General features: G+C 43.8%; 1 protein-coding gene across 6 annotated transcripts in view; it reads left to right on the top strand.

Moving 5' to 3' along the window:
* Positions 1-20,362, top strand: part of myo9ab (myosin IXAb) — a 214,860-nt gene that overhangs the window by 49,252 nt on the left and 145,246 nt on the right. For 5 of the 6 annotated variants that reach the window (XM_045227170.1, XM_045227172.1, XM_045227168.1 and 2 more), the window contains exon 1: positions 14,496-15,359. The exons of the other annotated variant lie outside the window; for it this stretch is intronic. In XM_045227170.1, the coding sequence (XP_045083105.1) occupies positions 15,334-15,359 (26 nt within the window). In that variant the 5' untranslated portion in view covers positions 14,496-15,333. Of the gene's footprint in view, positions 1-14,495; positions 15,360-20,362 lie in introns of those variants that run through there. 6 annotated transcript variants of the gene reach the window in all.

The following is a 20,362-nucleotide window of genomic DNA, read 5'->3' as shown; positions in this document are numbered from 1 at the left end:
CATCAAACACCTTTGGGATGAATTGGAACGCTGACTGCAAGCCAGACCTAATCGCCCAACATCACTGCCCGACCTCACTAATGCTCTTGTGGCTGAAGTCCCCGCAGCAATGTTCCAACATCTAGTGGAAAGCCTTCCCAGAAGAGTGGAGGCTGTTTATAGCAGCAAAGGGGTCCATGATCTTGGAATGAGATGTTTGACGAGCAGATGTCCACATACTTTTGGCCATGTAGTGTACATTTGACAGTCATGCTTATCGGTCTATAGGTTAATTTACATAATTTGGTGTAATTAAATTGTCCTGTGTGTATTTTCGTTAGTCATCATGTATGCCTATTTTTGAGAGGGATTTCTGCTGCAGATCCTCAGCTGGTTGCTGCTGGAGTAAAACGTGCTTTTATAAGCCCATTCATTGGACAACAGAACAGTTTTTGTGCACGATTTTAAAAATATATTTCTCAACTGGTAATTGAAGCGCGCCTCCCATTCACCATTTTAAATGCAAGCAACAAGAAATCAGCGTATCTGTCACGCCCTGACCTTAGAGATCCCTTTTATTCTCTATTTTGGTTAGGTCAGGGTGTGATTTGGGTGGGCATTCTAGTTTGTCTATTTCTTTGTTGGCCGGGTATGGTTCCCAATCATAGGCAGCTGTCTATCGTTGTCTCTGATTGGGGATCATACTTAGGCAGCCTGTTTTCCCACCTTAGTTTGTGGGATCTTGGTTTTGTGTAGTGGCTTTGTAGCCGACAGTACTTTATGTTCATGTGTATTTTGTTGTTTGATCTTTGTTCATTTTTTAATTAAAATGTTCGCCTACCACGCTGCACCTTGGTCCGAGCCGTCTATCCACGAGCGTGACAGTATCACCCATCGCTTTTCAATGTGAGATGAAGGCAGTATGCATTTTGAAAACATACTTAATTGTTTGAAACCTGAATATTTTACTTCATATTATGAGGCATGTCTTACCTTGCTTCAAAGTAGCCTATAAGCCTATAGCCAAAATCCCACCATGGAAACGTGGAGGCAATTATTTTATAACAACTTAAAAGCTTAGTTTGGTGCCTATAACAGTAGGCCTATAACTTCCATTGCTTTTTCGCGCCGATGATTGGTGATTATCGAGGGGGAGATTGTTGGAAAGATTTTTCAAAGCTTACTGTGAGGAACTATAGTTTTTAATATTATCATTCGCAATGAGATGTAAAAAAAAAAAACAACACTTTCTTGCATTTCCGCTCAGCAGGCCAGGTACTAATTTGCGTGCTCAGGCACACACACTCCCTCAAAATGATCAGGACAGAGAAACAAAGACGATGGGAAAAATTGATAAATCTCATAAATGATGGTTGAAATAAACCAAAACTTGTTTCTCACAAGTGTAGCAGGTTGTGAACTCTGCAAACAACGTTTCCACTCCAAGAATGAGAACAGTAAATTATTGTAATTAATACATGCATTAACATAAATTAATGTAACCAAATTACTGGGATTTAACAGTACATTTACTACTGGTGACATATGTAATGGGGAATTTACACAATGAAACAATGAATGCCAAGAATTTGGCGGGAGACAACGGAGCCATTCTGGAGAGAGACTCGGCTATATCTTCTCCACACATTAAACTCAAGACACATTTATCTTCACACACATTTTTCTATAGTTTTCACTGACAGCCGCAACTCAATAATCAGCTAGGCCTATTGCCACGCGCTGCCCAAATTGCGGGTTTCGCAAATAGGCATATGCCTATGAGCTTGTGATTTGAAACAATCCATACCTATTTTTAAGAAGTTAATGATCCTCGATTCCTCTGTGGGTAAGTCATGCTTTCTGCCGAAGTATTTTGAAGTATTATTTATTTCTGTATAGAGTAATTATACAATTTTGTCAAATTTATTTTTGTTTACTTCCCCATTGGTCCCACCTCTATGCCATTTCTCTCCTGTTCTATTGATTTTCATATCAACTTTCTTTCGTTGTCCAGAAGCCAAAGGCACAATCCTAGTTATAATAGCAACCCATCCTAGTTGTCGCATCTTTAGCTTCTAACAGAGATGTTCATCTCTGTCACGTATGGAACTGCTATCAGGTGCGCTGTTTAGAATGGTGTTTTCCCAGGTGCACCGTTTAGAATAGTGTTTTCAGGCGAATTTCATTCTGAAAATGACGTTTTGTTGGCTGCTTCATTACATGAGTTGCATGTTCTGTTAAGATGCATTACCATCATCTAAATGTAATTTCTGTCATGACATACACTCCCGGTCAAATGTTTTAGAACACCTACTCATTCAAGGGTTTTTCTTTATTTTTTACTATGTACTACGTTGTAGAATACTAGTGAAGACAAAAATAACACATATGGAATCTTGTAGTAACCAAAAAAGTGTTAAACAAATCAAAATATATTTTCTATTTGAGATTCTTCAAATAGCCACCCTTTGCCTTTGACAGCTTTGCACACTCTTGGCATTCTCTCAACCAGCTTCACCTGGAATGCTTTTCCAACAGTCTTGAAGGAGTTCCCACATATTCTGAGCACTTGTTGGCTGCTTTTCCTTCACTCTGCGGTCCGACTCATCCCATCTCAATTTGGTTGAGGTTGGGGGATTGTGGAGGCCAGGTCTCCCCCCACACTCCTGCTGGTCGTGACATGTTTGGTTCTGCCCTGTCCAACACTGTGAGGTCTGTTATTATGGCCAGATTTGCTTCCCTTTGATCTCCAAATGGCTTGGCCTGGTCATTAATTCTAGTATACAATTTGTGCATGAGTCAGTCCAAAGGTATTACTCAAAACGAAACAAATGGAAATGAAAACTGACATGTAAGTGGATTGATATTGATTATATGCTATGAGTATGGACCAAAATCAGGGAATGATACGACACTGAGCACAGGTTTTACAAACAGGAAACTGATGGAGAAATATAATTGTCTCAATGCCTGTGATGTGTCTTGCCATTGTTGAAATGACTGTTTACCTGTTTTGTTTTATCATAACTGTGCCTTAACAGCATACTCGTCTTTTGATGGTGGTTGGCCATAGTCAATGAATGTATGCTGTATTGTTGTATTTGATATGAAAGGATTTCTTCTTAGCGTTATACAGTAGCTTCACTGGATCCCTTTTCTTCAGCATTTTAGCTTCTCGGGAACCTGAAGTTCACCACACCTCACTGACCCAAAGTAGTTGCAAGTTCCTCTCAGGTTTGGGTGGACAAGTTATGGTAAAGCTACCTCTCAAAACACGCTAGTGTTTCTGTTGGCTTGGCTCAGTGGGTGGGAGAGCTGACGTGTCCTTGCCTCCTTCCCAGCTGGGCTTTCATCTGACAGCGTAGGGGTGTGAACGGCCATCATCCTGTATTAGAAAACACAAAAAATCCACCTCTTTGAATGTAATGATGTTTTCTTTCCCAATAAAGTTGATCTTATTCATAATAAACAGAATTGAAGAAGGGTAGACATCTTGCAACCTTGCCTTTGGTCCACAATGAACCATTGAGCTTATGGTTTCCTCCTTTTCCTTTCACACTCCTGGCCGCAGGTTGATCAAATGTTCTGCACGGATGGCTTTAGCGAAAAATTCCCTTTCTCACCTACCTCTGATGGCCTGAGTTGAAATGCAGAAACTGCGTTACATTTTTCTCTGCAGATTTGGTAGATTATTATGAGTGTTACGAGCGGCTCGCTCAAGATCCAGTTTCAAACTGTTTTGGTGAACCAGAGAGATTACTCACAGATCAGGGTTGTGAGTTTATTCCCATTCATAATAATAATAATATGCCACTTAGCAGACACTTTTATCCAAAGCGACTTAGTCATGCGTGCATACGTTTTTGTGTATGGGTGGTCCCGGGGATCGAACCCACAATCCTGGCGTTACAAGCGGCGTGCTCTACCAGCTGAGCTACAGAGGACCATTCGTGTTCTGCATATTTTGCTCACGGGGCTGAAGTGGTGTTTCTGTACGTACACTTCGCTGATATGAGGCCTGTGATGTGAGCCTTGTGAGGTGTTCTCAGGCTACAGCCCCATCAGTCAGGCTAGGCCTTAGGGAGACGGCTGATCTGAGACCTGTGATGGGACGTGTTTTCATGCTACATCCGAACGGCTCCATCAGTCAGACTGGGCCTCAGGGAGAGCTCTGACTGGATAAAATATCCCCCCTCCCTGAGGATGACTTTTTTTTTTCTTCTCGTAAGAGCCGATCAATAATGGCTCACTCCTCTGCACTTAATCGATCCGTCAATTCCACCCAGGCAGAGTTGGCTTGTCTGGGCACAGGGGGACGTCATAGGGGAGGGGAAGAGGGAGGTGGCAGGAAGAATAAAGCATAATTCAGTCCACAGATGCAGAGACGCGATAGTCCAGCGTCCCATTGTGAAATAGCTACACTGCTCTGAGACCACCATCAGTGGGGGACGCACAGCCCGAACGCGCACCTCCCCCAAATTCCCAACCAACGCAAATCCGTGTACCGCAGTTTGTCGAGGGACCCCACTGTTTTATAGCAGTTTTATAGCTAATCTTATGCTATTCTACACATTTTGCCATGAGGCTGAGAGAAAATGTTGCTGTTTGAATGCAAATTTCCTGCAATTTTACACATATTGCCTTGGGGCATAATGAAAAATGTGCAGTTTTATAGCAGATCTCCTGCTATTCCATGCATTTTGCCATGAGGCAGAGAGAAAATGTTGCAGTTTTACAGCAAATTTCCTGTAATTCAAATGTTTTTTGCCACGTCTTATGACATGTTCATATGCTATCTATTCTAGAACACTGCTGTGCGTACACGTGTTGGACTATGCAAGATGCTTTATCCTCAGGCTGTTTACCTGTCTTGTCTAGTAGAACATGCTCACATTCGCTGTCAATAATTTTTTGGATGTGCTGCAACTGCAGGCCGTTCTGGAAGCTCATTGAGTATTTAGAATTTACAGTAGGTACGTATACTAGATTGATATATCACAGTAAAATGGGTATACTGTACAGTAGACGTGTCATCCAGATGTTGGCTGTAGAAAGTAAACACGTGTGTGTGTAGTAGGGCCCTATAAAATCTGTTTTATATTTGGCCTGATTCCGTTTAGTTTTTTCCCAAATTCCGTTTTCCCTGTTACATTTTTTAAAAGGTTTTCACTCTCAAAATCACACTTTAAAAAAATAAAAACAACTAAATTGGATTTTCTATGTCCACAACAATGCATAAACCACATCAGGAGACAACTTTTGTGGTCTGGGAAAAATCGAACAAATAATTGTTTTGGGTGTAGTTACCCTTTTAATACAAGTGTGCACTAGCCAGAGACCGTTGTTTTGTTATTGATTTTTCTGTAGCTCTCATGTTTTTGGGAAAGCCTTTCCATCTCTACCAGAACACGGTTATCATTAGCATCATTGGTAACTGCTACACAAAGTATAGACATTCCCACACACACCCCATACCAAAAAGATTGTACATTTAAAATATAGTTTTAGAGAAAAAAAATTGGATACATGTGGAATATTTTTTTTGACCAAATGTATTTTTTTATTTAATATGTTTTAAATACATTCCAACATATATTACAAATGTAAAATGTGTGTATATATATATATATATATATATATATATATATATATATATATATATATATATATATATTTATATATATATATATATATATATATATATATATATCTATATATTTATATATATATATCTATTTCTATCTACAAAAGTGAGTACACCCTTCACATTTTTGTAAATATTTGAGTATATCTTTTCATGTGACAACAATGAAGAAATGACACTTTGCTACAATGTACAGTAGTGAGTGTACAGCTTGTACAGTGGGGAAAAAAAGTATTTAGTCAGCCACCAATTGTGCAAGTTCTCCCACTTAAAAAGATGAGAGGCCTGTAATTTTCATCATAGGTACACGTCAACTATGACAGACAAAATGAGAAAAAAAAATCCTGAAAATCACATTGTAGGATTTTTAATGAATTTATTTGCAAATTATGGTGGAAAATAAGTATTTGGTCAATAACAAAAGTTTCTCAATACTTTGTTATATACCCTTTGTTGGCAATGACACAGGTCAAACGTTTTCTGTAAGTCTTCACAAGGTTTTCACACACTGTTGCTGGTATTTTGGCCCATTCCTCCATGCAGATCTCCTCTAGAGCAGTGATGTTTTGGGGCTGTCGCTGGGCAACACGGACTTTCAACTCCCTCCAAAGATTTTCTATGGGGTTGAGATCTGGAGACTGGCTAGGCCACTCCAGGACCTTGAAATGCTTCTTACGAAGCCACTCCTTCGTTTCCCGGGCGGTGTGTTTGGGATCATTGTCATGCTGAAAGACCCAGCCACGTTTCATCTTTAATGCCCTTGCTGATGGAAGGAGGTTTTCACTCAAAATCTCACGATACATGGCCCCATTCATTCTTTCCTTTACACGGATCAGTCGTCCTGGTCCCTTTGCAGAAAAAACAGCCCCAAAGCATGATGTTTCCACCCCCATGCTTCACAGTAGGTATGGTGTTCTTTGGATGCAACTCAGCATTCTTTGTCCTCCAAACACGACGAGTTGAGTTTTTACCAAAAAGTTCTATTTTGGTTTCATCTGACCATATGACATTCTCCCAATCCTCTTCTGGATCATCCAAATGCAAACTTCAGACGGGCCTGGACATGTACTGGCTTAAGCAGGGGGACACGTCTGGCACTGCAGGATTTGAGTCCCTGGTGGCGTAGTGTGTTACTGATGGTAGGCTTTGTTACTTTGGTCCCAGCTCTCTGCAGGTCATTCACTAGGTCCCCTCGTGTGGTTCTGGGATTTTTCTCACCGTTCTTGTGTTCATTTTGACTCCACGGGGTGAGATCTTGCGTGGAGCCCCAGATCGAGGGAGATTATCAGTGGTCTTGTATGTCTTCCATTTCCTAATAATTGCTCCCACAGTTGATTTCTTCGAACCAAGCTGCTTACCTATTGCAGATGCAGTCTTCCCAGCCTGGTGCAGGTCTACAATTTTGTTTCTGGTGTCCTTTGACAGCTCTTTGGTCTTGGCCATAGTGGAGTTTGGAGTGTGACTGTTTGAGGTTGGGGACAGGTGTCTTTTATACTGATAACAAGTTCAAACAGGTGCCATTAATACAGGTAAGTACAGGTAAGTGGAGGACAGAGGAGCCTCTTAAAGAAGAAGTTACAGGTCTGTGAGAGCCAGAAATCTTGCTTGTTTGTAGGTGACCAAATACTTATTTTCCACCATAATTTGCAAATAAAATAAACACATTAAAAATCCTACAATGTGATTTTCTGGAAAAAAAAATCTCAATTTGTCTGTCATAGTTGACGTGTACCTATGATGAAAATTACAGGCCTCTCTCATCTTTTTAAGTGGGAGAACTTGCACAATTGGTGGCTGACTAAATACTTTTTTCCCCCACTGTATAACATTGTAAATTTGCTGTCCCCTCAAAATAACACCACACACAGCCATTAATATCTAAACCGCTGGCAACAAAAGTGAGTACACCCCTAAGTGAAAATGTCCAAATTGGGCCCAAAGTGTCAATATTTTGTGTGGCCACCATTTTCTAGCACTGCCTTAACCCTCTTTGGCATGGAGTTCACCAGAGCTTCACAGGTTGCCACTGGAGTCCTCTTCCACTCCTCCATGACGACATCACGGAGCTGGTGGATGTTAGAGACCTTGCACTCCTCCACCTTCCGTTTGAGGATGCCCCACAGATGCTCAATAGGGTTTAGGTCTGGAGTCATGCTTGGCCAGTCCATCACCTTTACCCTCAGCTTCTTTAGCAAGGCAGTGGTCGTCTTGGAGGTGTGTTTGGGGTCGTTATCATGTTGGAATACTGCCCTGCGGCCCAGTCTCCGAAGGGAGGGGATCATGCTCTGATTCAGTATGTCACAGTACATGTTGGCATTCATGGTTCCCTCAATGAACTGTAGCTCCCCAGTGCCGGCAGCACTCATGCAGCCCCAGACCATGACACTCCCACCACCATGCTTGACTGTAGGCAAGACACACTTGTCTTTGTACTCCTCACCTGGTTGCCGCCACACACGCTTGACACCATCTGAACCAAATAAGTTTATCTTGGTCTCATCAGACCACAGGACATGGTTCCAGTAATCCATGTCCTTAGTCTGCTTGTCTTCAGCAAACTGTTTGCAGGCTTTTTTGTGCATCATCTTTAGAAGAGGCTTCCTTCTGGGACGACAGCCATGCAGACCAATTTGATGCAGTGTGCGGCATATGGTCTGAGCACTGACAGGCTGACCCCCCACCCCTTCAACCTCTGCAGCAATGCTGGCAGCACTCATACGTCTATTTCCCAAAGACAACCTCTGGATATGACGCTGAGCACGTGCACTCAACTTCTTTGGTCGACCATGGCAAGGCCTGTTCTGAGTGGAACCTGTCCTGTTAAACCGCTGTATGGTCTTGGCCACCGTGCTGCAGCTAAGTTTCAGGGTCTTGGCAATCTTCTTATAGCCCAGGCCATCTTTATGTAGAGCAACAATTCTTTTTTTCAGATCCTCTGAGAGTTCTTTGCCATGAGGTGCCATGTTGAACTTCCAGTGACCAGTATGAGGGAGTGTGAGAGCGATGACACCAAATGTAACACACCTGCTCCCATTCACACCTGAGACCTTGTAACACTAACGAGTCACATGACACCGGGGAGGGAAAATGGCTAATTGGGCCCAATTTGGAAATTTTCACTTAGGGGTGTACTCACTTTTGTCGCCAGCGGTTTAGACATTAATGGCTATGTGTTGAGTTATTTTGAGGTAACAGCAAATTTACACTGTTATACAAGCTGTACACTCACTACTTTACATTGTAGCAAAGTGTCATTTCTTCAGTGTTGTCACATTAAAATACACTGCTCAAAAAAATATAGGGAACACTTAAACAACACAATGTAACTCCAAGTCAATCACACTTCTGTGAAATCAAACTGTCCACTTAGGAAGCAACACTGATTGACAATAAATTTCACATGCTGTTGTGCAAATGGAATAGACAACAGGTGGAAATTATAGGCAATTAGCAAGACACCCCCAATAAAGGAGTGGTTCTGCAGGTGGTGACCACAGACCACTTCTCAGTTCCTATGCTTCCTGGCTGATGTTTTGGTCACTTTTGAATGCTGGCGGTGCTTTCACTCTAGTGGTGGGTTGTAGACTCCGTCTCATGCTACACAAGTGGCTCAGGTAGTGCAGCTCATCCAGGATGGCACATCAATGCGAGCTGTGGCAAGAAGGTTTGCTGTGTCTGTCAGCGTAGTGTCCAGAGCATGGAGGCGCTACCAGGAGACAGGCCAGTACATCAGGAGACGTGGAGGAGGCCGTAGGAGGGCAACAACCCAGCAGCAGGACCGCTACCTCCGCCTTTGTGCAAGGAGGAGCAGGAGGAGCACTGCCAGAGCCCTGCAAAATGACCTCCAGCTGGCCACAAATGTGCATGTGTCTGCTCAAACGGTCAGAAACAGACTCCATGAGGGTGGTATGAGGGCCCGACATCCACAGGTGGGGGTTGTGCTTACAGCCGTGCAGGACGTTTGGCATTTTCCAGAGAACACCAAGATTGGCAAATTCGCCACTGGCGCCCTGTGCTCTTCACAGATGAAAGCAGGTTCACACTGAGCACATGTGACAGACGTGACAGAGTCTGGAGACACCGTGGAGAACGTTCTGCTGCCTGCAACATCCTCCAGCATGACCGGTTTGTCGGTGGGTCAGTCATGGTGTTGGGTGGCATTTCTTTGGGGGGCCGCACAGCCCTCCATGTGCTCGCCAGAGGTAGCCTGACTGCCATTAGGTACTGAGATGAGATCCTCAGACCCCTTGTGAGACCATATGCTGGTGCGGTTGGCCCTGGGTTCCTCCTAATGCAAGACAATGCTAGACCTCATGTGGCTGGAGTGTGTCAGCAGTTCCTGCAAGAGGAAGGCATTGATGCTATGGACTGGCCCGCCCGTTCCCCAGACCTGAATCCAATTGAGCACATCTGGGACATCATGTCTCGCTCCATCCACTAACGCCACGTTGCACCACAGACTGTCCAGGAGTTGGCGGATGCTTTAGTCCAGGTCTGGGAGGAGATCCCTCAGGAGACCATCCGCCACCTCATCAGGAGCATGCCCAGGCGTTGTAGGGAGGTCATACAGGCACGTAGAGGCCACACACACTACTGAGCCTCATTTTGACTTGTTTTAAGGACATTACATCAAAGTTGGATCAGCCTGTAGTGTGGTTTTCCACTTTAATTTTGAGTGTGACTCCAAATCCAGACGTCCATGGGTTGATAAATTTGATTTCCATTGATAATTTTGTGTGTGATTTTGTTGTCAGCACATTCAACTATGTAAAGAAAAAAGTATTTAATAAGATTATTTCATTCATTCAGATCTAGGATGTGTTATTTTAGTGTTCCCTTTATTTTAATATATTTACAAACATGTGAGGGGTGTACTCACTTTTGTGAGATACTGTGTATATATATCTCACAATGCATCGGAAAATGTACACTACCAGTGAAAAGTTTGGACACCTACTCAATCAAGGATTTTTCTTAATTTTTACTATTTTCTACATTGTAGAATAATAGTGAAGAAATCAAAACTATGAAATAACACATATGGAATCATGTAGTAACCAAAGAAGTGTTAAACAAATCAAAATATATTTTATATTTGAGATTCTTCAAAGAGCCACCCTTTGCCTTGATGACAGCTTTGCACACTCTTTGTAGTCGACTCGGAGCATCCCAAACATGCTCAATGGGTGGCATGTCTGTGTTTGCAGGCCAAGGAATAACTGGGACATTTTCAGCTTCCAGGAATTGTGTACAGATCCTTGTGACATGGGGCCAATCATTATCATGCTGAAACATGAGGTGATGGCGGTGGATTAATGGCAGGACAATGGGCCTTAGGATCTCGTTACTGTATCTCTGTTAATTCAAATTGCCATTGATAAAATACAATTGTGTTAGTTATGCGTAGCTTATGCCTGCCCATACCATAACCCCACTGCCACCATGGGGCAGTCTGTTCACAACATTGACATCAGCAAACCGCTCGCACACACAGCTCCATACACGGGGTCTGCGGTTGTGTGGCCGGTTGGACGTACTGCCAAATTCTCTAAAACAACTTTGGAGGCAGCATATGGTAGAGAAATTAACAGTCAATGCTCTGGCAACAGCTCTGGTGGACATTCTTGCAGTCAGCATGACAATTGCACGTTCCCTCAAAACTTGAGACATCTGTGGCATTTTAGACTGGCCTTTTATTGTCCCCAGCGCAAGGTGCACCTGTGTAATGATAATGCTGTTTTAATCAGCTTCTTGATATGCCACACCTCTCAGGTGATGGATTATCTTGGCAAAGGAGAAATTATCACTAACAGGGATATAAACATATTTGTGCAAAAATATGAGAAATACGTTTTTCGTGAGTATGGAACATTTCTAAGATATTTTATTTCATCTCATGAAACATGGGACCAACACCTTACATGTTGCGTTTTATATTTTTCTTCAGTATAGTATTTAAAATTCTTAATGGGTCTTTTTCTTATGTGAAGAGTAACACATGATACAACCTCTCATATATACTTTAAGAGCTTCTCAGACAATAGTTGGGCGTACTTAATTGTCTAAATGTATTTCTAAAAACATGTCTATCTGTGTGTTGAGATAAGGAGTTTACCTCATCTCCAAGTAACATTGTGTTGAATCGCCATTTTTTTGCTATTGGCATAAGATGTTTGAGCTTAAACGTAAAGTGCTATGGTCCGTAATTGTTCTAGGAATATATATGCATTCAGAAAGTTTACAATAGAAAAGTAAAATCTTGAATGAGTTGTGGATGTGAGAGTAATAGGAGTGTTCTCTTTCAGTTGGATGTTTATCTCCACAGTTCCGTAGACCCATCTCTTTTAATGTTGTGGTTTAATACCTTCAACATGTTAGGAAGAGGATATAGTTGATGACTTGTCTAAAATTGCATCCCGCACGCAGTTAAAATCACCCCCAGTATAATATTCCCATTACATTGAGATAGTTTAAGTGTAAGGTCATTAATGAGCTTTGGGTCATCTTCATTTGGGCAATAACAATTCAGTAAAGTGACTTTTTCCTGTGCCAGGTTTCCTTTTACCATTATAAAATACCATTTGGGTCTGTAGTAATTTCTGTAGACTTAAATGGGACTTAAAACATTTGTAAAAAAAAAAAATGGATAGTCTGGATCTTGAGGAGAAGGCCAACTCATCCCAAGCTCACCCAAACCTTTCACTTTCTACTGCTGATAGGTGAGTTTTTTATTATTATTTTTCAAATAAGAAAATACCTTAATTATTTTGGCAGGCTGCACAATTCCGTAGACATTCCATGTCACATGTTAATGTATTCATACACTATATATACAAAAGTATGTGGACACCCCTTCAAATGAGTGGATTCGGCTATTTCAGCCACACCCGTTGCTGACAGGTGTACAGAATCGAGCACACAACCATGCAATCTCCATAGAAATACATTGTCCGTAGAATGGCCTTACTGAAGAGCTCAGTGACATTCAACGTGGCACCGTCATAGGAGCACCTTTCCAACAAGTCAGTGCGTCAAATTTCTGCCCTGCTAGAGCTGCCCCGGTCAACTGTAAGTGCTGTTATTGTGAAGTGGAAACATCTAGGAGCATTAACGGCTCAGCCGCGAAGTGGTAGGCCACACAAGCTTACAGAATGGGACCACCGAGTGCTGAAGCGAGTAAAAATAGCCTGTCCTCGGTTACAACACTCACTACCGAGTTCCAAACTGCCTCTGGAACAAGAACTGTTTGTCAGGACAATGCTACCTGCCCGAATGCATAGTGCCAACTGTAAAGTTTAGTAGAGGAGGAATAATGGTCTGGGGCTGTTATTCATGGTTCGGACTAGGCCCCTTAGTTCCAGTGAAGGGAAATCTTAATGCTACAGCATACAATGTCCTTTCTAGACGATTCTGTGCTTCCAATTTTGTGGCAACAGTTTGGGGAAGGCCCTTTCATGTTTCAGCATGACAATGCCCCCATGCACAAAGCGAGGTCCAGACAGAAATGGTTTGTCGAGATCGGTGTGGAAGAACTTGACTGGCCTGCACAGAGCCCTGACCTCAACCCCATCGAACACATTTGGGATGAATGGGAACGCCGACTGTGAGCCATGCCTAATTGCCCAACATCAGTGCCCGACCTCACTAATGCTCTTGTGGCTGAATGGAAGCAAGTGCCCGCAGCAATGTTCCAACATCTAGTGGAAAGCCTTCCCAGAAGAGTGGAGGCTGTTATAGCAGCAAAAGGGAGGACAACCTCCATATTAATGCCCATGATTTTTTTAATTAGATGTTCGACGAGCAGGTGTCCACATACTTTTGACCATGTAGTGTATGTCTCATAATAGGGTGGGGGCATGGAAAATGGGTCAACTTGGAGCACCTCTATCTCCTAAATGTTTTGGCATTCAGGTCCAAAAAGTTACTTTCTGACCACTTCTACCATGGGCAAATATGTATCGAAAGTTTCATTCAAATCAAAAGGGGTCCATACAATCCATACAATATCCCACAGTGGGCTTTCCATAAGGGGAAACAGCGCCACTGTCCACCCCAGCAGATTTTTATTGTTTTGTTTTGTGGACGAAACAGAGGTGAGGTGTGTCGAGCATTGTATTAAAACAATTGCAGTACATATTCTGCTGTTCTATCGCGCGTGCAATGATGTGTTCGTTGTTTGCAGTAACTGTTTTGTTGTAATATCCGTAACGGACATGGCAGTTTCAGCATTAAGGATTCCATCTTTAAGGCGTGGTGGCGTGGGTCTTGTGGTTGAGAGGGAGTGAGGGTTTGGCTGGAGGTGGCTCATGCTGCCTGTGGAGCTGTGTCAGCCAGAGAGCAGGGCTGAGGCCAGACCAGGCCAGGGTGATGTCATATCTCCTGGGGAGTGGGGTAGCAGCACAGAAGGGAGGCTGCTCTGTTGCTCTGCACCATGTATTTGTCACAAACTCACTCCCTGGATCTATCGACTGGCTGGACTGGGGCTCAGTGTGCGTGTGTACAAACACACACGTGTGCACACGTTTCTTTACTCTTGCAAGAACACAAGCAGACAGCCACACACACGTGCCACACAATTTCCTTCTTTCCCCTGTCTTACCCCTGTCTTACCCCCCCCTCTCGCTTTCCTCCTAGTCACACCACGCTTTCTCCCTCCCTCGCTCTCTCTCTGGCTGCGATCAGATTTCAGGAAACAACGGATCTCCCTCTCATCCCCTCCCCCTCTCCTCTCCTCCCCCTTTCCCTCCAGCTCTGCTGCCAAACCCCACACACACATGCTCTCTTCCCAGTCATTCCCTGGACAGAGGGCTGAGGTAGAGAGAGACAGAGAGAGAAAGAAAGAGGGAGAAAGAAAGAAAGAAAGGAGTGAAGGAGGGACGTGGGGGAAAAAGGCTGCGTGTCTGTTTTGCAGATGAGTATGTCCTCATGGCGGTCTGATTTTGAGATTTTGACCAGTGTTGAGGATCTCTCTTATTTGAAGCAATCTCTGATTTGTGCACAATCTGTGTTTCTGGATGTTTGTCATTCAACATTGGACTGGAGTTGGTTATGGATGTTGATGTCTCGCATGCTCAAATTGGAGTTATTGTCTGAGTTTCTTGGTCGAGAGTTGCGTCAAAGGAGTGATTATTTCAAGATTCAATGCAAGGTCACTTCATTGACCATCCTCTGTGGATCTCTAGTCACTGGACATTCTGAACTAAGCAAGATTGGCTACGGAACCTTAGACTTTGTTCTCCCTTTGGAGATGACACGCATGCACATACACACTTCAAACACGCACACTCCTACTCTGAATGACTCTGCACTCTTTCCCCACACAAGGAATTCCTGGCAGATGTGTGTGTGCAGTAGTTCCTGTGATCCGTGCTAGTCTGCTGGATTCAGGAATTCTCTCTTGCTCACATGCTAATCGGACATTCCCTGGAAGCCTACGTCTTTGAAGTCCTTTTTACCTCTAAAGATCTCCGTAAACTGCACAACAGAACTTCGTCTTCCCGTAAACTCCCGACAGTGCCTGAGCCTAATATCGTCACTGCTGTATTCTAGTACGTTCTCATTCCCAACCACAAGAGTTAGTCACCATCTTTCTCAGTTGTCTGACTGACAGTCTTCTCTGAGAGGACTTTGCGTGGAACTGCGGCAGGATTTGTCTTGTTGAGCTGTGGGGTTGGTTGTAACTGCAGGGTTCACGTTCCTCTCGTTGGCTCATGCCTGTTACCCTGCAGGTCAAAGGGTAAGTGGAGCTGGAACTTTGTCTATCGCTGCCTATCACAAGGCCAAATCATATTGATGATTAATCTTGATAAGTACTGTATGACCTCACTTAAGGGATAATTGTAGCAGTTTGCATGGGCTATTAGACTTTGTTCTTCTTTGAAAACAGGTTTGGAACCAGGTCAGGGAACAGAACTGGAAAATAACGTCATTTTCCGAGGAACAGAATGAGAACCGGGAACGAAAGTGATCTATACTGTTCCGGAACAGAACCGTTATTTTGAAAGCATGGGAACCAGTTAATAACATAATTTTGCGTTCTGGGATTTTTTTCTTTTTAGGAGTGTGTGAAAGTAGATAAGCTTATTGGTGTGTGTGTGTGTGTGTTTGAGTGAGTAAGGGATCTTCTATGGTGAGGGATTTTGCTCAAACATTTCAATAAGGAAGTGTAAATGTCAACCTTTCCTGTATTTCACTAAATGCAAAAGTAGCCTTTTTCTTTCAAAACAGGCTGATGTGTGAGGCTGTGGAATGCAGAGGTTGTATGTTTATTGCCGTTGTATGGGTGAGAACACAAACTGAAGGGGCTGTTTGCTGATGTTACTGAGGGAGAGACGGAAGTGCAGGATGACTCTGAGTTTCAGTTGGTGGTTGGTTGAAATCTGGGATTTTTCTTTGGCCAGACTTTCTGGTAACAGCCTAGTGTGGTTGGGGATTCCGGTCTCTCTTTTTCTCTTTCTGTCTATTTCTTTCTCTCGGTCTGTCTCTCTCTCACTCACACACACACACACACACACACACACACACACACACACACACACATGTTCATTGTGAAGGCAGGACCTGTGTGACAGTAAGAACCACCATGACCTAGTGGTGAACTGACCCTGTCTGTTGTCAGGTAAATGGCCTCCTTTTTCATTAAGAGCTTTCTTTATGTCTCTCCGTTTATGGCCCTCATGCCTACAGCCACATCAATGGGGCTCCCCTATCCACATAAGAGCTTAGGCTCAACGTTATCTCCACAACACTGTCAGCTACAATGACTGAACTGTGAAAAAACAAGACAAAACAAACATCTCTCCCTCATTCCCTTCCTCCCCTACCTGACTCTGTATTGGTTAGCAGTGAGGTCATTGCAATAGGCTGGAGCTCTGTAGGAACTTGCATAGATGTGAGTGGTGTCCTCTGAACCAAATCAAATGTTCTTTGTCACATGCTTTATAAACAACAGGTGTAGACTAACAGTTAAATGCTTACTTGCGGGCCCTTTCCAACAATGCAGAGAGAAAAGAGTAATAGTTACACAAGGAATAAATACACAATGAGTAATGATAACTTGGCTATATACACTGGGTACCAGTACCGAGTCGATTTGCATGGGTACGAGGTAATTGAGGTAGATATGTACATATAGGTAGGGGTAAAGTGACTAGGCAAGAGGATAGATAATGAACAATAAGAGCAGCGTATGTGATGAGTCAAAAGAGTTAGTGCAAAAAGGGTTTATGCATATAGTCCCGGTAGCTATTGGTTAAATATTTAACTAACTTTTTAGCAGTCTTATGGCTTGGGTGTAGAAGCTTCAATCTCCTTGACAAGGTCTTTGTCACCGCGCAGCTTTCGCTGTCCCTCAGGCTTGGGTTGGACCACCACCTGTCCAACACCACCACTCCAGGCTGGAGTGACCCCACCTCCACTGCACAGAGCTGGCCACAGAGGTGCCTGACAGTAAATGGAGTAAATCCCAAACAGTGGTGAGCTAGGTACTATCAACCGTGTTATCTGCATTGGGGGCCTGAGCTGGTATGCCCCCTTGGCTCCCTACCCTGACCTCTGACCTTTCGGTCCATCCATCAACCGCAACCCTGCCTACTGCCCAGAGGGATCATCTTTGTGTTGGCTGCCTGTTTTATCAAGCCTCCCAGTCTTATCGTATCAGGGTCTATTCACTCCCCAGCGCCGGACTGACTGTCTCTCTATCCTCCCATGCTGTGGCTCCTGTAGGCAGGAAGGGTCGGGCCAACCTCTCCCCAGTCTCCAGGCTAGAGTGGTGTGGTTTACTGTCATATATGTTCCCCACTCCCTGAGGGTGGGTGGCTAGGTTGCTATGGTTGGCTGGGGTCAGTGTCATCTCATTTCAATGCACCCAGGAGCCAAGTTTAGGAGTGTGGGTCAATTGACTGATTTTCTCCTTTTTGTTCATTGCTACAGGATTTAACTATGGGTATTTTTTTCTTTCTTTTTCTCTCTCTGAGACCCCTTGTCTCTCTTCAGCCTCCTCACATTTTGCATGAGGCTATATGCTCACTAAACTACACTACTGTTCCAAGCTAGCAGTTAAAACTTCAGAGTAATTGTGACGTAGGCCTGAACAATGAAAATACTATGCTTAGACGAGGACCGAGATATGAGTGATATACCCCAGTGGTTTATCAGTAACCAGCTACATTCTCTCTCTCTCTCCCCTCTTTACTATTCCCTGTCATCCATCCTCATTGACAAATCTCTATCCCCCATGTGGGGTACTCCTACTAGCTCGGAGACAACTGGACGTGTTGGCAACAGTCAGAACTCACTTAGCCCCAGTAATGACTCACTGAGCAGGGTTGGAGGCTCTCGACAGGGCCTCCCATGTTACTGTACGTTAGATGGATTTCGTGACATAGCTTGAGGAGCGCTGAGCGAAGGCAAACCAGACATTTTGAATGAACAAACAACAGAATGGAGGGAACGCTGGTCATCAGCAGGCTGTCAGTGTGTGTCTCTAGGGGGGCTCTCTTCCCTCTTTCTCTCTCTTCCCTCTTTTTCTCATTCTCTCTTTCGGGAGGCTACAGCAAGCAACAAGCCCCCTGAGGCAAGCAGACGGACGTTTTGATGAGGCTGTGCTGAAGTGGTGGTCTTTACATCTCTTCACTCTCTCGTTCCCTTTCTCTCCTCTGTAACTCACTCGTTCTACCATACTCCCTATATCTCCCTCTCTCACGTTGTCTCTATTAATCTCGCTTTCTTTCTCTCCTCCTGTCTGTGTGACGAGAGAGGCGACCCGTGACGCTGCAGACACCAACCGCTCCAGACAATGGAGACACAGCAGCACAGTTCAGATGAGACGGACAGACGGACAGACACCTGAGAGAGCAGCTGGCCTGCTGCCAACTGCAGGAGCAAACAAGGCGATTGCAGGGAGAGAAAAGAGGGGGAGGGGTTAAAATGAAGAGCGACTAAAGAGGCTGAGAGAGAGTGCAGAAAGAGATGAGCTAATGCGGAGAGAGGGAAAGAGAGAAGGAGAGGGGATTAGTAGTTATGACATCCGCTCTACTTTTGAGGCTCAATCTAAAGAAAAGCAGATCAGATCTCTCTCTCCCCCCTGAGGGTATTTCCATGCACAAATGACATGCTCATTTCTCTAAGCTGAATGAAAACCTACACCTGTAAATAGCCATAGTAGTTCCTGGACACTGTACTGCATCATAATTGTTGCTTTTAGGGCTAATGTTGTTAGCATGAAACCATTAGCCTTTGAGTTTGTTCTGGTAGTCCAATGCCTGTCCTTTCTATTTATTGTTTGAGTGTGTGGCAAGGGATCAGAATTATGAGTTTTAATCACTTTTTAATTCATAAACAAAATTGATATCAGTAAAAACATGTGCCTAATTGGTAGGTCTACCTTTACTTGTTACTTCTGTGAACTTTCATTATCCTCCGTCCTTGTTCGGGAGGGAAAAGATATGTGGGGTTTCGGTAATGGATATACAAGGCAATGTTTCTTACAGAAGGCAAAACTAACAATAAGTGTTGATATTAGTTGTCGGGTCATTAATTCAACATTATTATGTTTTATGTATTTCTAATACCTTTTTTAGACTTTTTCTGATAGATTTACATATACATTTACATTTTAGTCATTTAGCAGACGCTCTTATCCAGAGCGACTTACAGTTAGTGAATACATTTTTTTTTTTATACTGGCCCCCCGTGGGAAACGAACCCACAACCCTGGCGTTGCAAACGCCATGCTCTATCAACTGAGCTACATCCCTGCCGGCCATTCCCTCCCCTACCCTGGACGACGCTGGGCCAATTGTGCGCCGCCCATGAGTCTCCCGGTCGCGGCCGGCGGCGACAGAGCCTGGATTCGAACCAGGATCTCTAGTGGCACAGTTAGCACTGCGATGCAGTGCCTTAGACCACTGCGCCACTCAGGAGTATAGATGTTGTCTAAGACCCCTTTTCCATCTGTTTGACCAGAAATCAAAGCCTTTGCTTATTCCTAATTTTTAGGATGGAAAATTGTTGAACATTTTATATATGCCTTAATAATAATTTAAAAAATACTCTTAGCTTTCATTTGACACCCAATTCGACATGCTCCTATTTTACATTTACATCATTTAGCAGACGCTCTTATTCAGAGCGACTTACAAATTAGTGCATTCAACTTATGATAGCCAGTGGGACAACCACCTTTTTTTCCTTCTTTTTTTATGTGGGGTGGGGGAAGAAGGATTACTTTATGCTATTCCAGGTATTCCTTAAAGAGGTAGGGTTTCAAGTGTCTCCGGAAGGTGGTCAGTGACTCCGCTGTCCTGGTGTTGTGGGGGAGCTTGTTCCACCATTGGGGTGCCAGAGCAGCGAATAGCTTTGACTGGGCTGAGCGGGAACTGTGCTTCCGTAGATTGTAGGGGAGCTAGCAGGCCAGAGGTGGATGAACATAGTGCCCTCGTTTGGGTGTAGGGTCTGATCAGAGCCTGAAGGTAAGGATTTGCCGTTTCCCTCACAGCTCTGTAGGCAAGCACCATGGTCTTGTAGTAGATGCGAGCCTCAACTGGAAGCCAGTGGAGTGTGCGGAGGAGCGGGGTGACATGAGAGAACTTGGGAAGGTTGAACACCAGACGGACTGCAGCGTTCTGGATAAGTTGTAGGGGTTTAATGGCACAGGCAGGGAGCCCAGCCAATAGCGAGTTGCAGTAATCCAGACGGGAGATTACAAGTGTCTGGATTAGGACCTGTGCCGCTTTCTGT

Source organism: Coregonus clupeaformis, chromosome 19 (genome assembly GCF_020615455.1).
Source record: "Coregonus clupeaformis isolate EN_2021a chromosome 19, ASM2061545v1, whole genome shotgun sequence".
Lineage (NCBI taxonomy): Eukaryota > Metazoa > Chordata > Actinopteri > Salmoniformes > Salmonidae > Coregonus > Coregonus clupeaformis.
Note: the sequence above shows the minus strand (reverse complement) of the source record. Positions and strands in the feature narration are given on the sequence as shown.